Source organism: Anolis carolinensis, chromosome 1, assembly GCF_035594765.1.
Source record: "Anolis carolinensis isolate JA03-04 chromosome 1, rAnoCar3.1.pri, whole genome shotgun sequence".
In the NCBI taxonomy this organism is placed as follows: domain Eukaryota; kingdom Metazoa; phylum Chordata; class Lepidosauria; order Squamata; family Dactyloidae; genus Anolis; species Anolis carolinensis.
The window spans coordinates 186,965,537-186,986,429 of NC_085841.1; the positions used below are offsets into that span (position 1 = coordinate 186,965,537).

Below are 20,893 nucleotides of genomic sequence, written 5' to 3' on the forward strand. Positions count from 1 at the left end.
GCCTTGATGTTCTGGGTTATAGGGTTGTGTGGAAGGGCCCTAAGTATCAGCTGCATTTGTAATGGCATTTTTAGTTATCAATGAGCTAAAAGGGAACGATCAATAACTCACCCGCATATACATACATGTCTCTCTTTTGAAATATTTGGAGTTGATGCAACTGAGCAGAAATGCTGTTTGGAATCTTAGGTCCTTTCCACCCAGTCCTTTTCCCCATAATATCAAGGCAGGAAATCCCACAATATCTGCTTTGAACTAGGTTATCTGAGTCCACACTGCCATATATTCCAGTTCAAAGCAGAAAATGTGGGATTTTATTTAGCTGTGTGGAAGGGTCCTTATAGGGCTCTGGCCAAGGGGGGGGGGGGGGGTTGTGGTTTACTCATGAATTTTAACTGATTAACCGAATTCCCATGAGTGTCCACTGAATTTTATCAATGGAGCCTGATTTCTAAATTATTTTGCGTTATGGAACTACTCTTCATGATTTGCTAAAAAAAGTTTCAAACCCCCCCCCCCCATTTTTTTGATTTTGTTTTTTTGCTATGGTCCTTAGAATGACCCTTGATTTACAGGGCTCTTCATTTTAATAGTTTTCACTTCTAGTGAAAGGTCAGCCTTGATGTGCTCTAAGGCTTTTTCATTTTTTCTTCTTCTTAGGGTCCTTCCACACAGACATATAACCTAGAACATCAAGGCAGCTAAACCACAGTATCTGCTTTGAACTGGATTATCTGAGTCCACACTGCCATATAATCCAGTCCAATGTGGATTTTATATAACTGTGTGGAAGTCCATGGCATTGGCAGAACTTCCCTCTTGCATCACATTTCAAATGAGTTCATTATTTTCTTTTATTTATGCATGTTTTTAAAACTGCCTTTACACTCCTTCACGTGGTTTTAATTGTTTACATTTTTATTGTGATTTTTTAAAAAACGTTTCAGAAGCTACCTTGAGCCCCACTCTGAGAGAAAGGCAGCATGAAAAGGCAATAAATACACAAATAAATAAAATAGTGTAACATTAATAATTCTGACTTTGGTATTCAATGTATACCTTTAATGGCCTGTCTTTCATATTTAATGATATTTGATTGAATAGCACCAGGACATAGTTAAATCCTATTGATTATACATTGTGGTGACATCGCAGCAGTTAGTATGTGATCCTTGAGTGACTGGGGTAATTGGAAACAGAGAGAGAAAAAAGGGTGAGTAAGAAATCAGGGGCTGTGGGAAGTTGCGAAATAGCCTTTAGAAAAGGGAGAATTAAGAGCTTTTATTTGCCCTTTTGAGGCAAAAACTGAACTTAAAGAATATTTGACTCAGCAGCATTAGCATGCTGCACCATAGCTTTCCTCCAGCAACAACGAAAGATCAGCTTGAGGATCACATGTTTTGGTAGAAGAAAATATATAAATAATTTCAGCAAGTGGATATACTCATATTTCGACTGCCTTAGTTAAAAGCCATTAATACGCTATTATAAATTTAAACCTTTTTGTCTGCACATCTTTCTTTAAATTTTTGTTTGTAAGTGTGAGATACTATTTCTTTTACCTTTCTGTGTATATCCTTATCATAAATCACCCAATGTGGGGAAAACTTTCTTCATATTCCTTGCTCAGTCTATCCCTTGCCAGTGGCATGGTTGCAATAAAGAGACATCATAGGTATTCTTGGCGAGCTTTATTCCGATGCTGAGACAAAGTGAGGGCCCTTCCACACAGCCATAAAACCCAGAATATCACAGCAGAAAATTCCACAATAACTGCTTTGAACTGGGTTATCTGAGTCCACACTAACATATATTCCAGTTCAAAGCAGAAAATGTGGGGTTTTTTGCCTTGATATTCCGGGTTTTATGGCTGTGTGGAAGGACGCAGACTTGCTCAAGGTCACTCAGGTCGCTTCCATACAGCTGTATAAATTTCACATTGACCTGGATTATATGGCAGTGTGGACTCAGATATTCTAGTTCAAAGCAGATATTGTGGATCATCTGCCTTGATATTCTGGGTTATATAGCTGTGTGGAAGAACCCTTAGGTTCCTTCTATACTGCCACATAATCCAGATCATCAAATCAGATAATCCACATTATCTGTTTTGAACCAGATTATAAGGCAGTGTAGGCTTATATAATCCAGTTCAAAACACACAATGTGGATTATTTGCTTTGATAATCTAGATTATATGGTAGTGTAGAAGGGGCCTGAGAAAGACTCATGTTTGAAATCCTGGGTTATTGTTGCCAGTCAGGTTTGGCAGTATTCACCAATTGAAGGCCCCTGAGATATATCTCAATATAACTCCTACCATCCATGCCAAGTACAGCAATTGAAGCAAAATACTAACAGTACAGGATTTCCTCATGATGATCCCTAAGCAACATCTAGAAGAGGAATCCAAAGAAGGCAACAGGTTTTATCTATATACAGTAGAGTCTCACTTATCCAACACTCGCTTATCCAACATTCTGGATTATCCAACGCATTTTTGTAGTCAATGTTTTCAATACATCGTGATATTTTGGTGCTAAATTCGTAAATAGAGTAATTACTACATAACATTACTGTGTATTGAACTACTTTTTCTGTAAAATTTGTAGTATAACATGATATTTTGGTGCTTAATTTGTAAAATCATAACTTAATTTGATGTTTAATAGGCTTTTCCTTAATCTCTCCTTATTATCCAACATATTTGCTTATCCAACATTCTGCCGGCCCATTTACGTTGGATAAGCGAGACTCTACTGTAGCTATATCAAGGAAAACAAACAAGTCACCACTCCTCACTAACAATACATTGTTACCCACTCATGATCTGTAAGGACTACAATTAAATTCAGAAGGGAGTCTAAGAAGATTGCAAATGTTGTCATTGTTTATATTACACTACTAGTTTGGGTACCCGGCGATGCCCGGGTTATTTGGACCAACCCTCCCAAAACTCCCCCAATATTCACAGTTGGCCATCTTGGGTCTGTGTGCCAAACTTGGTCCAGATCCGTCACTTGCTGGGTTCAGTGTTCTCTGGATAAGGATGAGCTACAACTCCCAAATTCCCAGGGCAATCGCCCTGAAACAGTGCCAGTATTCACAGTTAGCCACAGTTGGCGAAGGGGCCGTCCAGGGCCAGGCAGAAGGCCAGGAACAACAGGATGGTCTTGCCCTCGCCTGCAGGGGGTGCAGAATGGTGGGTGGGCGGGGGAGGGATTACATGTGTTGTTTTCAAGGCTGTGTTCTCACCCTGAGATTCCTCCCCATCGCCTTGCAGAAAGCCTGAGTCAACTTCGGCGCTCCATTCTTCCAGGTGTTTTGGACTCCCGACTCCCACAATTCCTAACAGCCTATCTATAAAAGTCCAATGAATGTTATTAAATGCCTTCTCTACATCCAAGAACATCAACACTACTTGCTAGTCTTTATGGCATTTTGACAATATATGGAAATTTTGACCATATATGGGCATTTGACGATTCATGGGCATTTTGACCATATATGGGCATTATGACCAAAAACAATCACATAGACAGCCTCCGGTCTCCACAAAGAGGCTATAGTTCCCAGTGCTTTAGAGCTACCAAGTCACTCCCTCCCAGGACACTGCTGGTTACAGTGAGCACATCTCAGTGTTCCTTTTTCTCTCCATTTGCATGACCCCGCTCACTGCCCTTCCCTTAACAGTTTCCTCTCCTTTCTTATGGCACATAGCAAACAGAAGAATTGATCAGCAACTGAACATACTAGAGAGGTTTGGGGAGAATGAATGATGATTTATAGGAGTTGTAGGGACCAAAATGCATAGATCACCTGTAATCTAAGAGCACTCCAAACCCCACAAACGATGGACCTGGAACTAACTTGGCACAGAGACCCAACATGGCCAAATCTGCATACTGGTAGGTTTTTGGGGGTTTTTTTTTGGGGGGGGGGGGGAGACCTTGACATCCAAGAGTTCACCTGGATTCAGAGAATAATGAACCCATCTGATGACGGATATGGACCAAACATGGCACACAAAGTCACCAGGGCCAACTGGGAATACTGGTGGATTTTGGAGGGTGATTGACCTTTTATTCTGGGAGTTATAGCTCACCTGTATTCAGTGAGACCTCTGAACCCCACCAATGACGGATCTGGACCAAACCTGGCACACAGACCCAACGTGGCCAACTGTGAATACTGCCAGGCTGTGTGGGTGACTGGCCATGGCATCAGAGAGTTATAGTTATATAATATAATAAATAATAAAACTTTATTTATATACTGCTCTATCTCGAGAGGATTCAGGGCGGTTTCCAACATGTAGTTCACCTGTATTCAGGGAACACTGAACCCAGCAAGTGACGGATCTGGACCAAACTTGGCATACAGACTCAACATGGCAAACTGTGAATACTGGGGGAGTTTTGGGAGAATCGACGCAAGATTTTTGGGAACTGTAGTTCACCCACTTCGTTATGCATTTTCTAATGGGAACATTCATAAAAAACAAAACAAAAGTAAAGACTGAGGTTTTTCCCCCTAAGAAATAGAACGTATGACCAAACTGATATAAACGATCATCTGAAAACAAACAAGGCCTTTTTCAAATATCTCAGACATCGCAGGATACGCAAGCTAGTAAGGTAAGGTAAAGGTTTTCCCCTGACGTTAAGTCCAGTCGTGACCGACTCAGGGAGTTGGTGCTCATCTCCATTTCTAAGCCGAAGAGCCGGCGTTGTCCGTAGACACCTCCAAGGTCATGTGGCCGGCATGACTGAATGGAACTGATATAAACTATCATCTGAAAACAAACAAGGCCCTTTTCAAATATCTCGGACATCGCAGGATACGCAAGTTAGTAAATAAATAAATAAATAAATAAGGACTGCCCAGGCGGGGCCGCGTCCCCTTTAAGGCCCGGGAGTCGGGGAGTGGGGGGGAGTAGCGCGTGCCGGGAAGCGATGCCACTCTCCTCTCAGACCTGGAGAGCGGCTCCGTGGGCCCTTCCTGGAGATTGCGGAGAAGGCGCGAGCTCGACTTTGGGGGAGGGCGCGCGCGCGCGCAGGGGCGCGAGCCAGAAGAAGAGGGCTGCGCGCGCACCCTGCACTCTGGAAGGGCAAGAGAGGCGCGTAGCCAAGGGAAGAGAGGGGCAGCGTGGCTGGACTTCTGGGCGGGAAGGAGGAGGCCTCCCGCTTGCTCTAAGTGTCGCCGGGCTCGGCCTGTTTCGCTTTTCCCTTCCTCCTCCTCCTCCTCCTCCCTCCTCTTCCTTCCGCCTCAGGGGAGCAGCCTGTAGGGAAGTGGGTGGTGGGCGGTGGCAAAAGGAGGCCTGCCCTCAAGGGACTGCGTGTGGGCTCTTTCTCTGTAGTGCCTTGCCCTCTCTCTCCCCCTCCCCCTCCCTTCCTCCCCCAACTCTCCCTCAGACTTCAGTCCTTCACCTCCCTAGCCTTGAGTCCTTTCTGTGTGGGGCTGAGCAGGCGACCCCCTTCCCTGAGGTAGACACAGCCTGTGTAATCCCTCAGGCAGACCCCGTTTAGCTTAATCTATGTTTTCCCCGCAAGTGTGTGGGTGACCTTTGTTACAGTTCCTAGCTAGCGCTCGCCTTCGCCCTCTAGGCCTCTTCCTTTCTCTTTCTCTTTTTCTCCCCCTCAGTAGTTCTTGTCCTTCTTTCTCACTTCCTCTCTTCCCCTTCTCTGCCTCCTCATAGCACCATTCAACAACAACAGCAAAACAAAACACCTGCTGCTGGGAGTAACGTCCAGTTCTCTTCTTCCTCCCTGCCTCCCTCTGAGCTTGAAAGTTTTGCAGTCTCATTCCAAGGTATCATTGGCTCCCCTTCTCTGGCAAAGGCTCTTCTCTGCAGCTTTTCAGAGATTTTTTTTTTTAAAGGAAGTCCCAATTATTAACATTGGCTTTCGTTGGATGAGCGATGAAAGTGACAGTTTGTTTTGGAAAGACGGGGATTGTGGTCCCCTGTAAGGACGGGCAGATCCGGGTTAAAGACGTGACCCACCAGGCTCTCCAGAGGTACCTGCGAACCAAAGAAAAGGTAAGTAGCGGCTCCCAGTCGAAACCCGGGACTTCAAGTCACCTGGCGTGACTCCTGTTGCATATATTTCCGGTGTGAAATTGAACATATTGTGAATTGCTGAATGGCCTTTTTATGTCGATGGTAGACTGCTGTCAAAAATGACACCACAGCATAAACTGAAAGATGGGATTGTGATGTTCCTTGTCAAATTCTCCTACAGAAGTGTTGTTTGTTTGCGTAGTTTTTTTTAAAAAAAATAATAAGATGTAGTGTCTGTGTGTGGCTGATGTACTTTTAAGGATGTACAGTTAGGTTCAGGCAGAAGTGGAAGATTTGGAGCTTCCATTCCTAACAACCAGTAAACTGGCTGGGATTTCTGGGAGTTGTAGGCCAAAACATCTGGGGACCCACAGGTTGAGAACCACTGTCTTGGATGCTTTTCCAGGTGTCTCTTTGGCCCCTTTCCACACAGCTGCATAACATTCACATTCAACTGTTATATGGCAGTGTGGACTCAGATAAACCAGTTCAAAACAGAAACTGTGGATTATCTGCCTTGATATTCTGGGTTATATGGCTGTGTGGAAGGGCCCTTTGAGGTGCTCCCCAGCCATTCAAAGCAAGAGGTTGGGGAAATCACTCTGAATAGCACTTTCATTTACCTCTGCATAAGTTGTCCCAGCCAGACATTTAGACGTATACAGTAGTCTTGTTTTCTTTACTACTTAAAAGAGTCTTGTTTCAAATGTTGTACTAGTTGAATTTGGTATGCTACGAAATTCAACGTTAACTGGGCTGTTTCTCTTCTTTCTTTCTAAGCTAAAAGCCAGAAGTGCCAAAGGCTTCTACACTGAAGAACCCCTTGAAAGACATAAGATCTACAACACTACATCACTGTTACTTCCTAGCATTCCATGGGCTGGAGCATATGTCACAGTTGCCAAAGTGATGGCATCAAACCCAACCTGCAACTTCTAAGACAGTGGTTCTCAACTTGTGGGTCCCCAGATGTTTTGGCCTACAACTCCCAGAAATCCCAGCCAGTTTACCAGCTTCAAATCCCAGAAATCCTAACAGCTGGTAAACTGGCTGAGATTTCTGGGAGTTGTAGGCCAGAACACATGGGGACCCACAGGTTGAAGACCACTGTTCTAAGAGCACTTAGGATTGGCCATTCCATTTTCAGCCTTTCAATTGTCAAGCTGCCTTCCTGGCGACTGCTGAAGGAGGTATGGAGAGGAGGCTAGAAATGGTATAGCTGACCTCACTGTGCTTTTAAATGTTCTGGACTGGGCAAGGAACACTTGTTATGAGAAATTTGTTGTCCGTAGTCATCCCTATGGCAACGGGAACATGCTCTAGCCTTATGCTGTGTTCTCCTTTAATTCTTGGAAATTCTTTATCCCAGGGCCCATAGATTGGTTAAACTGCTGCCACTAGTTGCTTCTCCACTTCCTGTGATACGAATGGGATGCAGAATAAACAAGGCTGTCTGTTACTGAGACATAAACCTCTCCATTCTGTGGTACAATTGGGGTTGTAGTGCAGGACTTGGAAGAGAAGAGGCCCTGGGCCAAATTTCTTCTTTTATCCGTCAATGTTGTCACTAGATAGGGAAGAATATATGCAGGGAATATTGATGCCAGTGTGCTGAATAGTTTCGTATTATTTTTTGAGGATCAAGTCAATTCATAACCATGAGTAGATGGTACCTACTCTTACAAATCAAAATACTGTTTATTATGCAGCATTTAGTGATAAAGTCATTTAATAACCGTGAAAACCATGAACATTTTATAATTTCAGGAAATTATGAATCATTGTATCGGTAATCATGGTTTTTGATTACTAAAAAAGAGATCAGAAATTATCAAGCCTACACAATGCAAACAAAAAAAATGATTATTATGCTAATTAATGAATAACCAGATGTTTATAGAGGTTACTTACTTGCATATATTTGTTGCATTAGTTTTGGCAGACACCAATTAACTTATCAGAAGAAAATTTCCTGCCATGCTTGCTTTCTGCTGAGACCATTCTGGTCCTGTGGTAGGCTACTTGTTACTAGTTTAATGTAATCAAAGATAACTTTGCCTGTCAGGCTGAAAGCTACACTGAAGCCTTGTCTTTCTCCCTCCCTCTCAAGAGTTGTTGTTTGTTTCAGTTTGTAAAATGAGGCGTTTCCTCCTATTGCCAGTCTAAGTGCATACCTGTCAATCCTCGTGTGTATCTTCTCTCACTATTCAAACATATTTGGGACAAAGTCCAAAAACTTGATTAAAAACAATGTGAGTTTCTATATGGGCGTGGAACCTTTGTCCAGAAATCAAAATATTATATTGTGCACCTAGTCCATCTTTACAGCAGCAATATATTCATTACCTGTAATAAGAAAAAAGTTTGTCAAAATGGTGGGAAAACTTAAGGGGTTATAAATGAAATGTGTTATCTGTAGGACATATAAAATGTGTGAATGGGAAGGGCAATTGTATAATAAAAGTTATATGTGGACACACAAAGGTTTGACTGATCACTCTTTTACCCACTCACTAATTAGAAAAAAAACCAACCTTTACAGTAAATCATTTCTGAATATACAGTTATGTCAGGTTATATATTGTGGTGTACATACCACAACCAAAGAATTCACTTATATTATATTCTGGAAGTAGGTTTCCTATTTAACTGTATAAACCAAGGGTAAGAGTCACACAACCTGGACAGCAATATATATCCTTACCTTTATCTATTCTGACTAGGACTCCTGGGAGCTATAGTATTGCTCCTGTCAGTGCTGTAAAACCACCACCCTCAGTATCAAAGATAAGTGATAGGATCGGCTGTATTGCCTAGCTGAGAATAGCAGCATGAACTCAACAGTTCTGAAAACTCAATACAATTTAGTTTCCAGTCTGCTGGGAAAATGGAGTAAAAAACGGACTTGGAGAAAACTAACAAGTGCAATTTAACTGACAAGTATCCTTGCTTTCCTCAAGGCTCAGGACTATTATGGCTTCTGAATTTTAGACTGACTGACTTCTGGTGGCTTGCTTCTTGAAGAGGCAGAATGTAACAGTCATGCCCTTGTTTGTCCACTCTTCTTAGGCACAATAATTAAATATGCAGGGATCCCCAACACATTTGCCCTCTTTACTCCTTCTCTGTTCCAATGGTCAGTGGGGATCACTTCTCCTTGTTAGAATAGTGTCGGACATACCTACCCTACCTAAGGTTCATTTTTGCAATACAGAGTGTTTCTTCTTTGGGAGGGACAAAAGTTCAGTACTGTAGTTTTATGTTTCAAAGAGTGTTTCAAATTCAGTTAGGAGCAACTCTAATTGAAAGAACCACGTGTATCAAAGCTGGGAAGGCTGTCTGCTTAATTATTGGGTGGTACCCTGAAGGAGATGGGGGTGGCGACGGCCGACAGGGAACTCTGGCGTGAACTAGTCCATGAGGTCACGAAGAGTCAAAAACGACTGAGTGAATGAAGAAGAAAAACACTGGTTAGAATTGATGCAGTGGCTTGAAAAACCAGCCACTTTCAAGTATTTATCTTTTAGTCACACCTCTAAGAGTAGAGACAATTCCACAATATAAAACAACTGAGAAAATACAAACTTGTAGATGAGAAACCCAGAGTAATTGCCATTTGTTTTCTGGGTCAAGACTCTAAAATGTAAAACTAAGGGCTGACTGCTTTGGTATAAACCAGGGGTCCCCAAACTAAGGCCCGGGGGCCAGATGCGGCCCATCGAAGCCATTTATCTGGCCCCCACGGCACAAGGGAAGAAGGGGGTTGGGCTAAATGACCCAAGGGTCTCTTTTTCTCTTAAAGCTATTATTATTATTATTATTATTAGAAACACAACAAGATGAGTCCACAGCAGACACTCTGCTGGTTGTTGTATTGGATCATACGTCGGACACTTCCCAAGTGTCTAAGACTGTGATGTATCGGCGAATAACGCGTGCAGAGCCCAGTAAGGTGGCCTTCTGTAGCTGGCAGATGGTAATTTTGTTAGCGCCAATTGTGTTTAAGTGCAGGCCAAGGTCTTTAGGCACTGCACCCAGTGTGCCGATCACCACTGGGACCACCTTGACTGGCTTGTGCCAGAGTCTTTGTAATTCAATCTTTAAATCCTCATATCATGTCAGCGTTTCCAGTTGTTTCTCCTCAATCCTTCTGTCACCTGGGATTGCAACATCAACAATCCATACTTTGTTTTTTAACACAATTGTGAGGTCAGGAGTATTGTGTTCCAAAACATTATTATTATTATTATTATTATTATTATTATTATTATTATTATTATTATTATCATCATCATCATTGAGGCTGGGTGGCCATCTGTCAGGGGTGCTGTGCTTGTGCTTTCGGTGAATAAAGGCAGAAGGGGGTTGGACTAAATGGCCCAAGAGGTCTCTTCCAACCCTCTTTATTATTATTGTTGTTGTTGTTGTTGTTATTTATTATTATTGCTCGGTGGCCAGCTATAGTCCGGCCCTCCAACGGTCCAAAGGATCGTGAACTGGCCCCCTGTTTAAAAAGTTGGGGGACCCCTGGTATAAACATTTAGGGCCCTTTTACACTGCCATATAATCCAGAATATCAAGGCAGATAATCCACATTATCTGCTTTGAACTGGATTATCTGAGTCTACACTGCCATATAATCCAGTTTAAAGCAGTTAATGTGAGATTTTATACAGCTGTGTAGAAGGGGCCTATAATATTACTTATTTACCCTTCTATTGTGTTTGTCTATACATTTCTCTTGGGGCTATTTATCATTCACTTTGGCTTTCCTTCCAGATATGCCATTGCCCATTTCCATCTCTTTAGGAATTCTTCATTGTTTTTGCCTGCCAAGTGATTGGCTATCTTGGCTATGTGCATGTAATCCATTCGCTTATCTTTCCAATCCTTTTTAGCTAACTTTTTCCCCCTTTCCACTTCCTAGCAATTATCATTCTTGTTGACGCAAAACTGCATTAGGCTATTTCTTTATCATCCTGATTGAAACCTTCCCTGAATAAGCCCAGCAGACACATCCCTGAATTTTTTTGACCTTATTGCACAACATTTTATTTGTTTCCTTAATTATGTTACTGTATTCCAAAATCCTCGAATATTCTCACATGACCACCAAATACGAAAGAAAGTTCCTGTCTGCTTTTTTCATCTCCAGCATCTACCTTGTTGACATTTATCTATTTTTGTGAGTATGACTGGTGTTGTATAAAATTCAAAAACGTTTTGTATAAATTTTCCCTAACTGACCCTGCTATTGTAAATTTGAGTTGCTCCCAGGTTTCAAGGTGTATAACTCTCCCTAGGTCCCTAGCCCAAATGATCATTGTCGATTTTACCCTATTGTCTTCTAGGTTGTAACTTAGTAGATATTTGTAAAGTCTAGAGATTAATCCTTTGCTCCCTTTTTCCAGTATACTATGATTTTCTTATTGCAAAACCAATCCCCACATTTTAAAAAAATCTTGCATGTAGTTGGTGATAATGGAACCAATCATTAATGCCTAGGTTGTCTCTTCCTCTTAATTTTCATTGGCATTTTCCTTAGATACTCTGTCTGTTTTGATTTCTTCCCTTGAGGTTGGCATCAGGGTTGCTTCTAATGGCCTTAGTAATAGGGGTGTTTTGGGTTCTATATCATATTTATATCTCTTCCATATATCTAAGAAACGTCCTCTGATTATATGTTTATTGAAATCTTTATTTAACTCATCCACTTTTGGAAAAACAATGGAAGTATGAGGCTCCATTATGTAGCCCTGAAGCACTTCCCCATTGGCAATCTTGAGTCAACATGGACCAAAATCATTAAAACCTACCATCAAACATGGGAATTTTGTGCTCACGTCTCACAATGCAAAATACCACCATCCCCAATTAGTCAAACCAGAAACTGGAAGAACATTATATCACTCCCGGTTATGTTGAGAGTGTTGGTGATGCAGGAGTGAAAAATGTCCCTTGCCCCTCCATGGTTGCCCTCTGCTATTTGGAGTACTGATTCCCATTTATGTTCAAGTGAGTGAAGTGAGTGTTGCAAGATTATTTTTAATGTGGAGACACAAAGCTTGCTGGCAAAAGTAAACATCTTGCTATCCAAAGAATGCTTGGCAGGGGAAGACACATTATTTTTCTTTTTATGGCCTTGGATCTTTGTGCCCCCCCCCCCCCCAATCGCCTTAATAGGGAAACTGCTGCATTTACTTGCATTCGAGTGGGAAGTGATAGAGGCAGCAAGAGGTGGGTGCCTTGGCACAGCCCCACACAGCAAGTAGCACCTGTGACATAAAGGAGCAATTGGATTGATAAAGTGTTACAGTGGATTTGGTATTTGCTTAAATTGGAGAAGGGAATTGTGTGGTCCTGCAGAATGTGTGAGCTGCAAATCTCAGGAGCCTTAGCCAGAATGGTTGATGCTAGGAATTGTAGTCCAGCAACATATGGAGACCTATATGATTCCCATGTTCTAAATGGCCTTTGGAGGTCTTGTTTCTCAAACAATTGTCTTTGTGCTCATTTGGCCTCATCAAGTTGCCACCAACATGTGCATTTTCTAACTGACAAAGATAAACATAAATCAGGTGCTCTACACGTGTTTCGTGTTTATTGCTCTGTTAACGCCATAAAATCTAAGCACCTGTGAGTCATATGATTGATTTAAAAGAGAGGTGATTTCAGACACATTTCCATTCCCGATAATGCTGCTTCACAAGTATTCTCAACATTCTTTCAGTCAAATGATATTTGTGAAGTGAAAGGAATTTATAAAGAAACTTATTTTTACACTAATTGATGTGCACGGCGAACAGTACATTGTATGTGTGTTCTGTGCATCCTGATGTCTCTGCAACATTTCTTATTTTAATGGCTTTAACAGCTTTTGGACTTTACAGTTCTGATACTATTTTAAACTAGCTGTGCCTGGCCACGTGTTGCTGTGGCTGATGGGAATCATTTGTTGACCAGGTGGAATAGCAGTGAAAAGCCTTGCAGCCTTAAAGTCTGGGTGTTTTCTCCTTACGTGAATCCTTGTTTGGTGAGCTGGAATACAATGGAATAGGTTTGCTGCTTGGAAGGCTGGGTACTTGCGTTGTAGGAAAATGGTTTTTTAGCCAATTTGAATTGTACTGAATAGCCTCGCTGTTTTAAAGACTGACTGCTTTCTACATAGGGGCATCCTTTCTTGGGCAGGCTGAATGAGAGTAGCCTCATGGCTTGAAATGCTGCGGGTGTACTATGAAGGGGAAATCTTGCTTGTTTAGGTTGAACAGCACTGAATAGCCTTGCTGTTTGGAAGCTTGGTTGCTTCCTGCCTGGGGGAATCCTTTGTTGGGAGGTGTTAGCTGGCCCAGTTGCTTCCTTTTTGGAATTCCCATTTTCAGAGTGTTTCTTTATTTAATGTCCTGATTTTAGAGATTATATTGTTCTGTATTATTACACCACAGTAATTATAGATATGATATTTGTTGCCTGAGAGTACAGGCAGGCGGCCCCTCTTTCCAATCCCTGGAAGAGAGACAAATGCCCAGGCAGCTGAGGCTGGGAAGGTAGGGGAAAAGGGGAGGGAGGCTTTAGGACCCTTTAGGACACGGCGGGGGGGGGGGGCTCTTTCTTGCCTTGCAGCCACCCCTGCCTCCACCTCTGGAGGCCTCCATCTAAAAAAAAACAAAACAAAAAAATTGAGGCCTAGCGGCCTCCCTCCTTGTGGCCGCGGCTCTTCCCAGCCTTGAGGCCACCCCTTGAGGCGTCTATGTCCAAAAGAAAATAAATAGTTAAAAGAAAAGAAACCTTGGGCCGTGGGGCCTCCCTCCGGCCTGGTGGGAGGCGGAGGTGGCTCTTCTTATAGCTGAGGCAATGTGTTTCTTAATATTTTAGAACCTTATTCACTGTCCATTGTAGCATAGTTTTTATTGGCTGCAAATTAAATGTAACAAGAATCTCGGATGATGTCTGAATTTTGTGGATAAGTTTCAAGTCAACAATTACATTTTATTCCTGACTTTTCAGAGGAGGGAAGATGATAAATGACTTTTCTTATTAGTATGTAGCATCTAAAATGCTGGGTTGTTTATCTCGGCTTAAATTGACACTGGTAATTACTATGGTAAAGTAAACAATCAGCTTCTTTGGTTTGCTTTGTAACAAAATATGAAGTTACATATTCCAAAACAAACATTCCTCAGACCTGAGAACTTTAGGTCACATTTTTAGCATATGATATTTTCTGCAGACAGATAATTTAGCATAATACAGAAAGGCTGACCTTTTCTTCTTCTCATAAGCTCTACATAGGAACAGAAAGTTAGAAACAGAAGTTTTTCATTTAAAACAAACCTCATTTTGTCATGTAAAAAGAACATAAATGAATAATTATTCTTAAATTTGAGATCTACAACATACACTAAGAATTGTTGGATCAGATTTGCCCTTCAAAACTATTTTGTCTGCTCTCTGCTGCCTCTCTGCCAAATTTTTAATTAAGGTTTGATAAGATGTTCTATGTATGTATGAAACAGGTACACTACTTAGGTTACTGAGTTTGACTACATACGAATAGTGGGAGGTTCACTTCGACGTGTCAAGATACCCTCTTGCCCTAGGATTGCTCTCTGGAGAGTTAAGTGATCTCTAAGAAAACTGAGATGAGTCATCCCAAATAGAAATTAATCTCAGGAGGTCTTTAATAGATAAGATTAGTGGCTGTAACTCGGCAGAAAGTGTGTTGTACTCTAGGGCATCTTACCCACAATAAAGCATCTTTAAATGGCAGGCCACATTTTCATTCCTTTGAGGCCAATATAAGAACCGCATTGCTCACTTTGCTGAAATCTCTTATTAGTATACAAAGTAATTATTTAAAAAAAATGGAAATTGGAACATGTGACTAATTTTTAGGGATATCATATTTGAATTAAATGTATTACTTTAATATAATATATGGAAAGTTTTTAAAATCTGTTTTCAATTCTTCTCTCTCTACATTTAAGTAGACATTTTCAACAGGTAGTAATAGTTGATATTTTTGTCATGTGTATTTGTGTGTGTGTGTTACCTAGGGCACACAGAAATTGTCACTCAGCATGCAGCTTCAAGTGTTTATATCTTTCTGTGTGTGTTTGTGTGTGTTTGTATGGAATGTAGTAGTAGTAAGAACATCAATAATAGTAATACATTATTTCTTACCCGCCTCTTCTCAAGGTGGGTATAACTGAGTGTGAGAGCAATGTTGGGGATGCATTTGTGAACTGGATTTGGGGAGAAGTTACAGAAATACTTGGGAGATACTTAGGAGAGTTTCACAGGTGGCTGTGCAGGGCTCTTTAGATGTTCTGCCAAGGACATCTGCTGCTTCCTCCTGCCAAGGAGAGCTCTGTGCAGCCACATGTGACTGGGAGGGCCCTCCTCTCAACAGAAGGATGTGGCGGGCCACCATGTCGTCCTGCTGAGAGGAGGGTGTGTCATGCAGTTTGCTCCGGTGCTGGAGGAAAGAGGCCAAGTGGCTTCTTCAGGCCCGTGGGCCTTAGTTTGCTCATGCCTGATTTAGAAGATGGCTTGTGGATAGGAGAGTCACTATTTATAAGCTCTGCTTGGTGAAGGCTTTAGAAAATAGCCATATTTTGAAAGAAACATGGAGCATATAGAAGCAAGAAAGATAAATACAGTATACCATTTATTAATATACATATTAATATACAATGTACATTTATTAATATACAATATTTTCTATGTGCAAGGAACCGGGTTTTGGAGACTATAGACTCGCTGATGAGACCTCCAGCAAGAGATCTTACTTCTTCCAGATGTATTTTGATGGCTGTTGATTAGGAATGATTTCTCTGCATTGCTGAGGTCATTGGTTATTGTCCTTAATTTATTGTTAGTATTCTTTTAAAAAAGCCAAATTCTTAGCTTTTTACAAAACTTATATTAAGAGTGAATTGTTAGAGTTCACCAAAATGTTTTATTAACATATTAAACCAGTGGTTTTGACAATCTTTTCCCATGTTTTTGGACTTAAATTTCCAGAAGCCTTAGAAACCTTGGCCGGTGGTAAGGGATTCTGGGAACTAAAACCCAAAGCATCTGAAGGACCAAAAAATGAGAACAGCCAGATTTCTTTGATTTAAACCACTTTAGTGCTACATGTAACTAAGGGATGTCTAAGAGACACATATCTTTTCTGAGACTTAAAGTTTGCTTTTCTTTGAAGTTCTTATCTCTATTATTCTAATCTCAAACAATCAGACATTTTGTATTCATGACTTAATTAAAAAAAACAAACAAGAGTTGCTTTACAACCTGTAATCCAATTAGTGAGACTTCATGCATCCCACAGAGTTAATGCTGCATGGATGTAGTTTGTAACTGATTTTATAAGCATTTAACGGAAACTTAGGTGATTAACAATAGTTAACAACACAGATTTTCAAAATCAAATGCTGGAACAACCTAGTTTTCTCTTTCTCTCTTCTGACAAAGTAACTGGTATTTGGTAGGAATGCAAATCACTTAATTGTTCTCAAGCAGCAGGTAGTAAGTGGTGTCCTGACACCATTCTACATGCAAAAGTTAAGTAATGACTTGGGTATGGGTGTAAGTGTGAGAAATTGAAAATTAGAGAAGTAATCTGAATAATGAGAGCATTTTTCTGAAGAAAGATGGTGATAATGTAAAGTAGGGCAGAATAAAAATTCTTGGACTAAATGATATACTTATCAAGTAAGACAAATACTATCGCCAATTCCCTGTGGCTACTTCCACCAGAGATCTAAGGAACTTCTGGTGGAAGAACATCCATGTGCTTGCCATACCAACATCTTTCTTGACATACTAAGATGGTGACAGTGCAGATATGGGGATGATTCTTGCTGCTCCTCCCCTTGGACCTCAAGCAAAGCAGTGAGGGTGATACCAAAGAATGGCTCTTTCATCCCAACTGGTATATTTGGGCATCTTTTTTGGCCTTAAATTAATTGTTAAAAAGGAAACAGCACCAGGAATGGGGAATGCATATGATTTTTTAGAACAGTGCTATTTGAAGTGATGGCCCAAGGCCCAAATATTGGTCTCTGGAGTATTTCCAGAAAAAGTAAGAATTAGTTTTGATCAGTGGGCACAAATATGGCACTGATTCCTGGCACATTGGAAATAAATAATTGCCAGTTGCAGATATGAGGCAGCTTGGAATGAAGTTCTCTAGATGATGAAAAGACTGTGTTTTAAGCAAGAGAAAGAACTAGGAATTTATTTATTTATTTATTTAATACATTTATATCCTGCCCTTCTCACCCCGAAGGGGACTCAGAGCGGAATTATATGGCTATTGCATGCAGAAGGTGAAATGGTCATGGCAATAGAGAGAAGACAGAACTGTTCAACACCTGCTTTGCCTCAGTTTCTCCCAAAAGATAAATAGTGCTTAGATAGAAGTAATGCAGTAAGGGGATTGTATCCCCAAGTAGCTAAAAGAGGTAACTAACTTTAAATTAATGGCTTCTTTGAATGAATTCATATTTATGGGAGCAGGTGAAATACATCCAAAATTACTAGAAAAAACAACAGATAATTTCAAAAATTTTTGAAAAGCTTTGAAGAGGAGAGATTTCATTCCATCTTCAAAAAGAGGGGGAAAGACATCTTGACATCAATACCAGGGAAGGGACTAGTGTTATTGGTTGGAAGCTGTGGTTTGCAAGTGTTATATACAAGCCTGAAATGGGGTATACAACAGTGAATGTCAACTGGTTAAGAGATAATGCATTTTGTGGTTACTAAGATATGTGCCTGGTTAAAAGGTTTTTGTGCCCAGGACACAAATTGCATCTGTCTATACCCTGTTGTACATGATCCCATCTCACAACTATGTAACTGCTATTACAACTGTGATTTGATAGTACCTCAACCAATGTGTCTGATCAAATAGAAAGAAGTCCATAAAATACCATGCTAAAGTAAATCAGCTAGTCTTAAAGATGCTGCTGGAATTCTTGACATTCCCTCCTTGCCTTTTCTACCTTTTCATGCAATGACAAGCACAGTAATTAAAACCTGGCATTTTTCCAGGTTAGTGGACAAAAATTGAACAGTGATACGTGGCTTGTGAGTGCCTAGAACACACCTGTACATTTCCCAATGTATGCACCTTTCTGTAAGTTTATCCATACTACATAGTAGTGCACTTCAATAACATCTCACAAAACTCTGGGATTTAAAGTTTGATGTGCCCAGAAGTCTATGCATCAAAAATTCCTCCTGAATTACAGCACTAGAATTCTATAACAGAGAATTCTACACTAGTAGGAAGGAGCCATGATAATTAAATTGGTATCAAGCTGGTATGACTTTAGTGTAGATGATCTCAAGGTGGTGATTGTATAGGTCGGAGAAATGTCAGTGTGAAAGAGATATGCATTAAGTGTTCACAGACATTATATACAACTTGTCAAAAATCTGAAAGGGTTACCTTAGTATAGTTCACACAGCAAAGTGTTTCTCATTCACTAATTGATCTGTCTTTGTAGCTGAATTGTTAAATGTGCTTGGGGCATATTTTTGTGTCTGTTCCTTGGAGCTTCTAGAAGAAGACAACCTTTTTTTTCTGGTTACTTCAGCAACTCATAAAAATCCAGGAGTGATGTGCCTGGAAGCAAGTATTGCCTTAAGGAGTAGGATCGTCCAATGTGAGTTTTCTCTGTTACGAAACACCTAATGCATCTATTGCTCACCAATAAAACCTTTTACATTGGTGGCTCTTGCTCTCCATTTTGATTATGGACAAATCTCTTAGATATGAGATAAATCCAGATTTACCTCGAACAGAGTTTGATACTCAGAAGCTAAACAAGAGAGTTTGATTAAACTGCAATGTGTTGTAGTTTCTATGTGCTTCAGAGTTACTATTAAAAATAGGCTTAATACCCCATACTATACCATAAACTCTGTATTGATATTAATATTGAAATACAGTAATTAAAAGCAGATTAAGACAGACTTATTGCAATACAATTTCACTATTTCACCATGTTATAAAAGTTTTTTTACAATGTGAAGTATTTTTCTTCATTTTTTTTCTTGAGAGTTCTGGTTGCTTGAGTTCTGGTTAACTGAGAGTCTACTGTATAATAAATCTGGAGCTAATGTAACCCACAATTTCTGCCATAGCTCTGCCCCTGAACTTTATGTATGCATTGTCAGAATGATTGTTGAAAGCACATTTTAAAAAAGTAAGATCAGGACTAGAAAGAACTGAACTCGTTGATTTTTGAAATATTTCTGTAACGACAGAATGTGTTCTTACTTGGGAAGTCCCCACTCCCCTGCGTTTTAACAATGAAGAAGGAGGTTCCATCTTCAGATAGCAAGTATATCGGTAATTACTCTGGTTTAATCCTTGAGCTAGAAACATTGGGAAGTGATGGACTACTTATTCACAAAATATATGGACAAATTGGTGCGTTTACATTTTGTCTCCTACTTCAGCTTCTACTTCAGCTTCTGTAAGGATTAAGCATTGTTTTAAAAGCTGACGATGGGCTGTTTTGCTGCTTTTCTGATGCTGCGCACATGTTTGCAGTGACTCACAATCTAACAACACAGACTCTGGTACTGTCCTGTGTTGAGGATTGGCTCGTTGGTTCCTTTAGTGATCTCTGGCTGGTCTTAGTTGTGGTTTTCCCCCGCAAAAATGATTTCCTGAAAACAGACATATGTTGCCAAAATGGCTTGATACATTTTCAATAAATAAAAACATAATAAAACTAATTTGTTGCAGCTGTTTTTGATTCTTAAGGATTTTTAGTTGTCTATATATTCTAACTCCCTCTTTTTCCTGAAACTGTTATGTTTATATTTTTTGTGAACAGGATTAGGTTTATGGCAGTAGCTACCAGAAACTGAGCTTTTAAATGCATTTACTTTGGCATATTCAAAGCTATACCCTCTCATATCAATCCAAATATTAATTTATCCCTTTATAAATCAAAGTTCATTAACACTCCTTTAATTTGCTTCTGATGCGTTAGTATATTTTCTTGAATAAAAAATCTTAATTAAGCTGTACAGCACTCAAGTTTGCTCATGATGACAAGCATATTAATAAGCTCAAGTATCATTTTGTACATCAGTTCCTCATGTTATAGTGGGAATTATGGGTGATTGCTTGCCAAGTTTAGGAGAAGTCCCTCTTCAAAGCATGAATGACAGCCACAATCTTGTTTTTTGTAATTGAGAGAGAACTTTATTCCATGGAATTGGAAGACATTGGGGAAAGGCTACATGTGCTTTGGAAAAGAAATGCATTTTTTCCTGAATGATGATATACAAAATGATGATCTCATGGATTTCAAACTTGGAATTTTCCATAGTGTTACATGCAAAGCCACAACTATTTCCTTTGTTTACTTTTGCATAATACATTCTTACTCCCAGTAATAACTGTTGTGGTTTTCTTGAATTCTTGCTGACACATGTGTGTTGTTATTTGCCTGATGATGAAATTTAAAGTTCTCACTCTTCCTCTCCTGAATATGGTTTTTATTAATAATATAAAACTTAGTAAAATTAAAGCTTAAAATTGAAATTAAAAATATGGCTGGTTCTTTTCATTTTAGTTCAGCTTTAAGCATGTGGATGTTCAAGCTGCAGAGAAGCTTCCCTTATCCTTCTTCCACTACAGTGAAACTTCTTGTGTGTCTTGGAGGAATTTTTGTAATAAATGGTATGCGGGGGGAGGGCAAATGCACCCCCAAAACCACATCCTATGGCCAATCCTAATTAGTACAGTACACAGACAATATATACAGTACACAGACAAGGTAAAGGCCTTCCCCTTTTCAT

At 40.2% G+C, this 20,893-nt stretch overlaps 1 protein-coding gene across 3 annotated transcripts in view; it reads left to right on the forward strand.

The window, feature by feature from the left end:
- The first annotated feature begins 4,940 nt into the window (after positions 1–4,940).
- pard3b (par-3 family cell polarity regulator beta) overlaps positions 4,941–20,893 on the forward strand; it is a 691,700-nt gene continuing 675,747 nt past the window's right edge. For 2 of the 3 annotated variants that reach the window (XR_010002345.1, XM_008114949.3), the window contains exon 1: positions 4,942–6,040. Coding sequence is in view for 2 of the 3 variants with exons in the window: in XM_008114949.3 (XP_008113156.2) it covers positions 5,921–6,040 (120 nt within the window). In the remaining variant the exon portion in view is untranslated. Of the gene's footprint in view, positions 6,041–20,893 lie in introns of all 3 variants that reach the window. The other variant, XM_062969128.1, reaches the window with a different exon arrangement.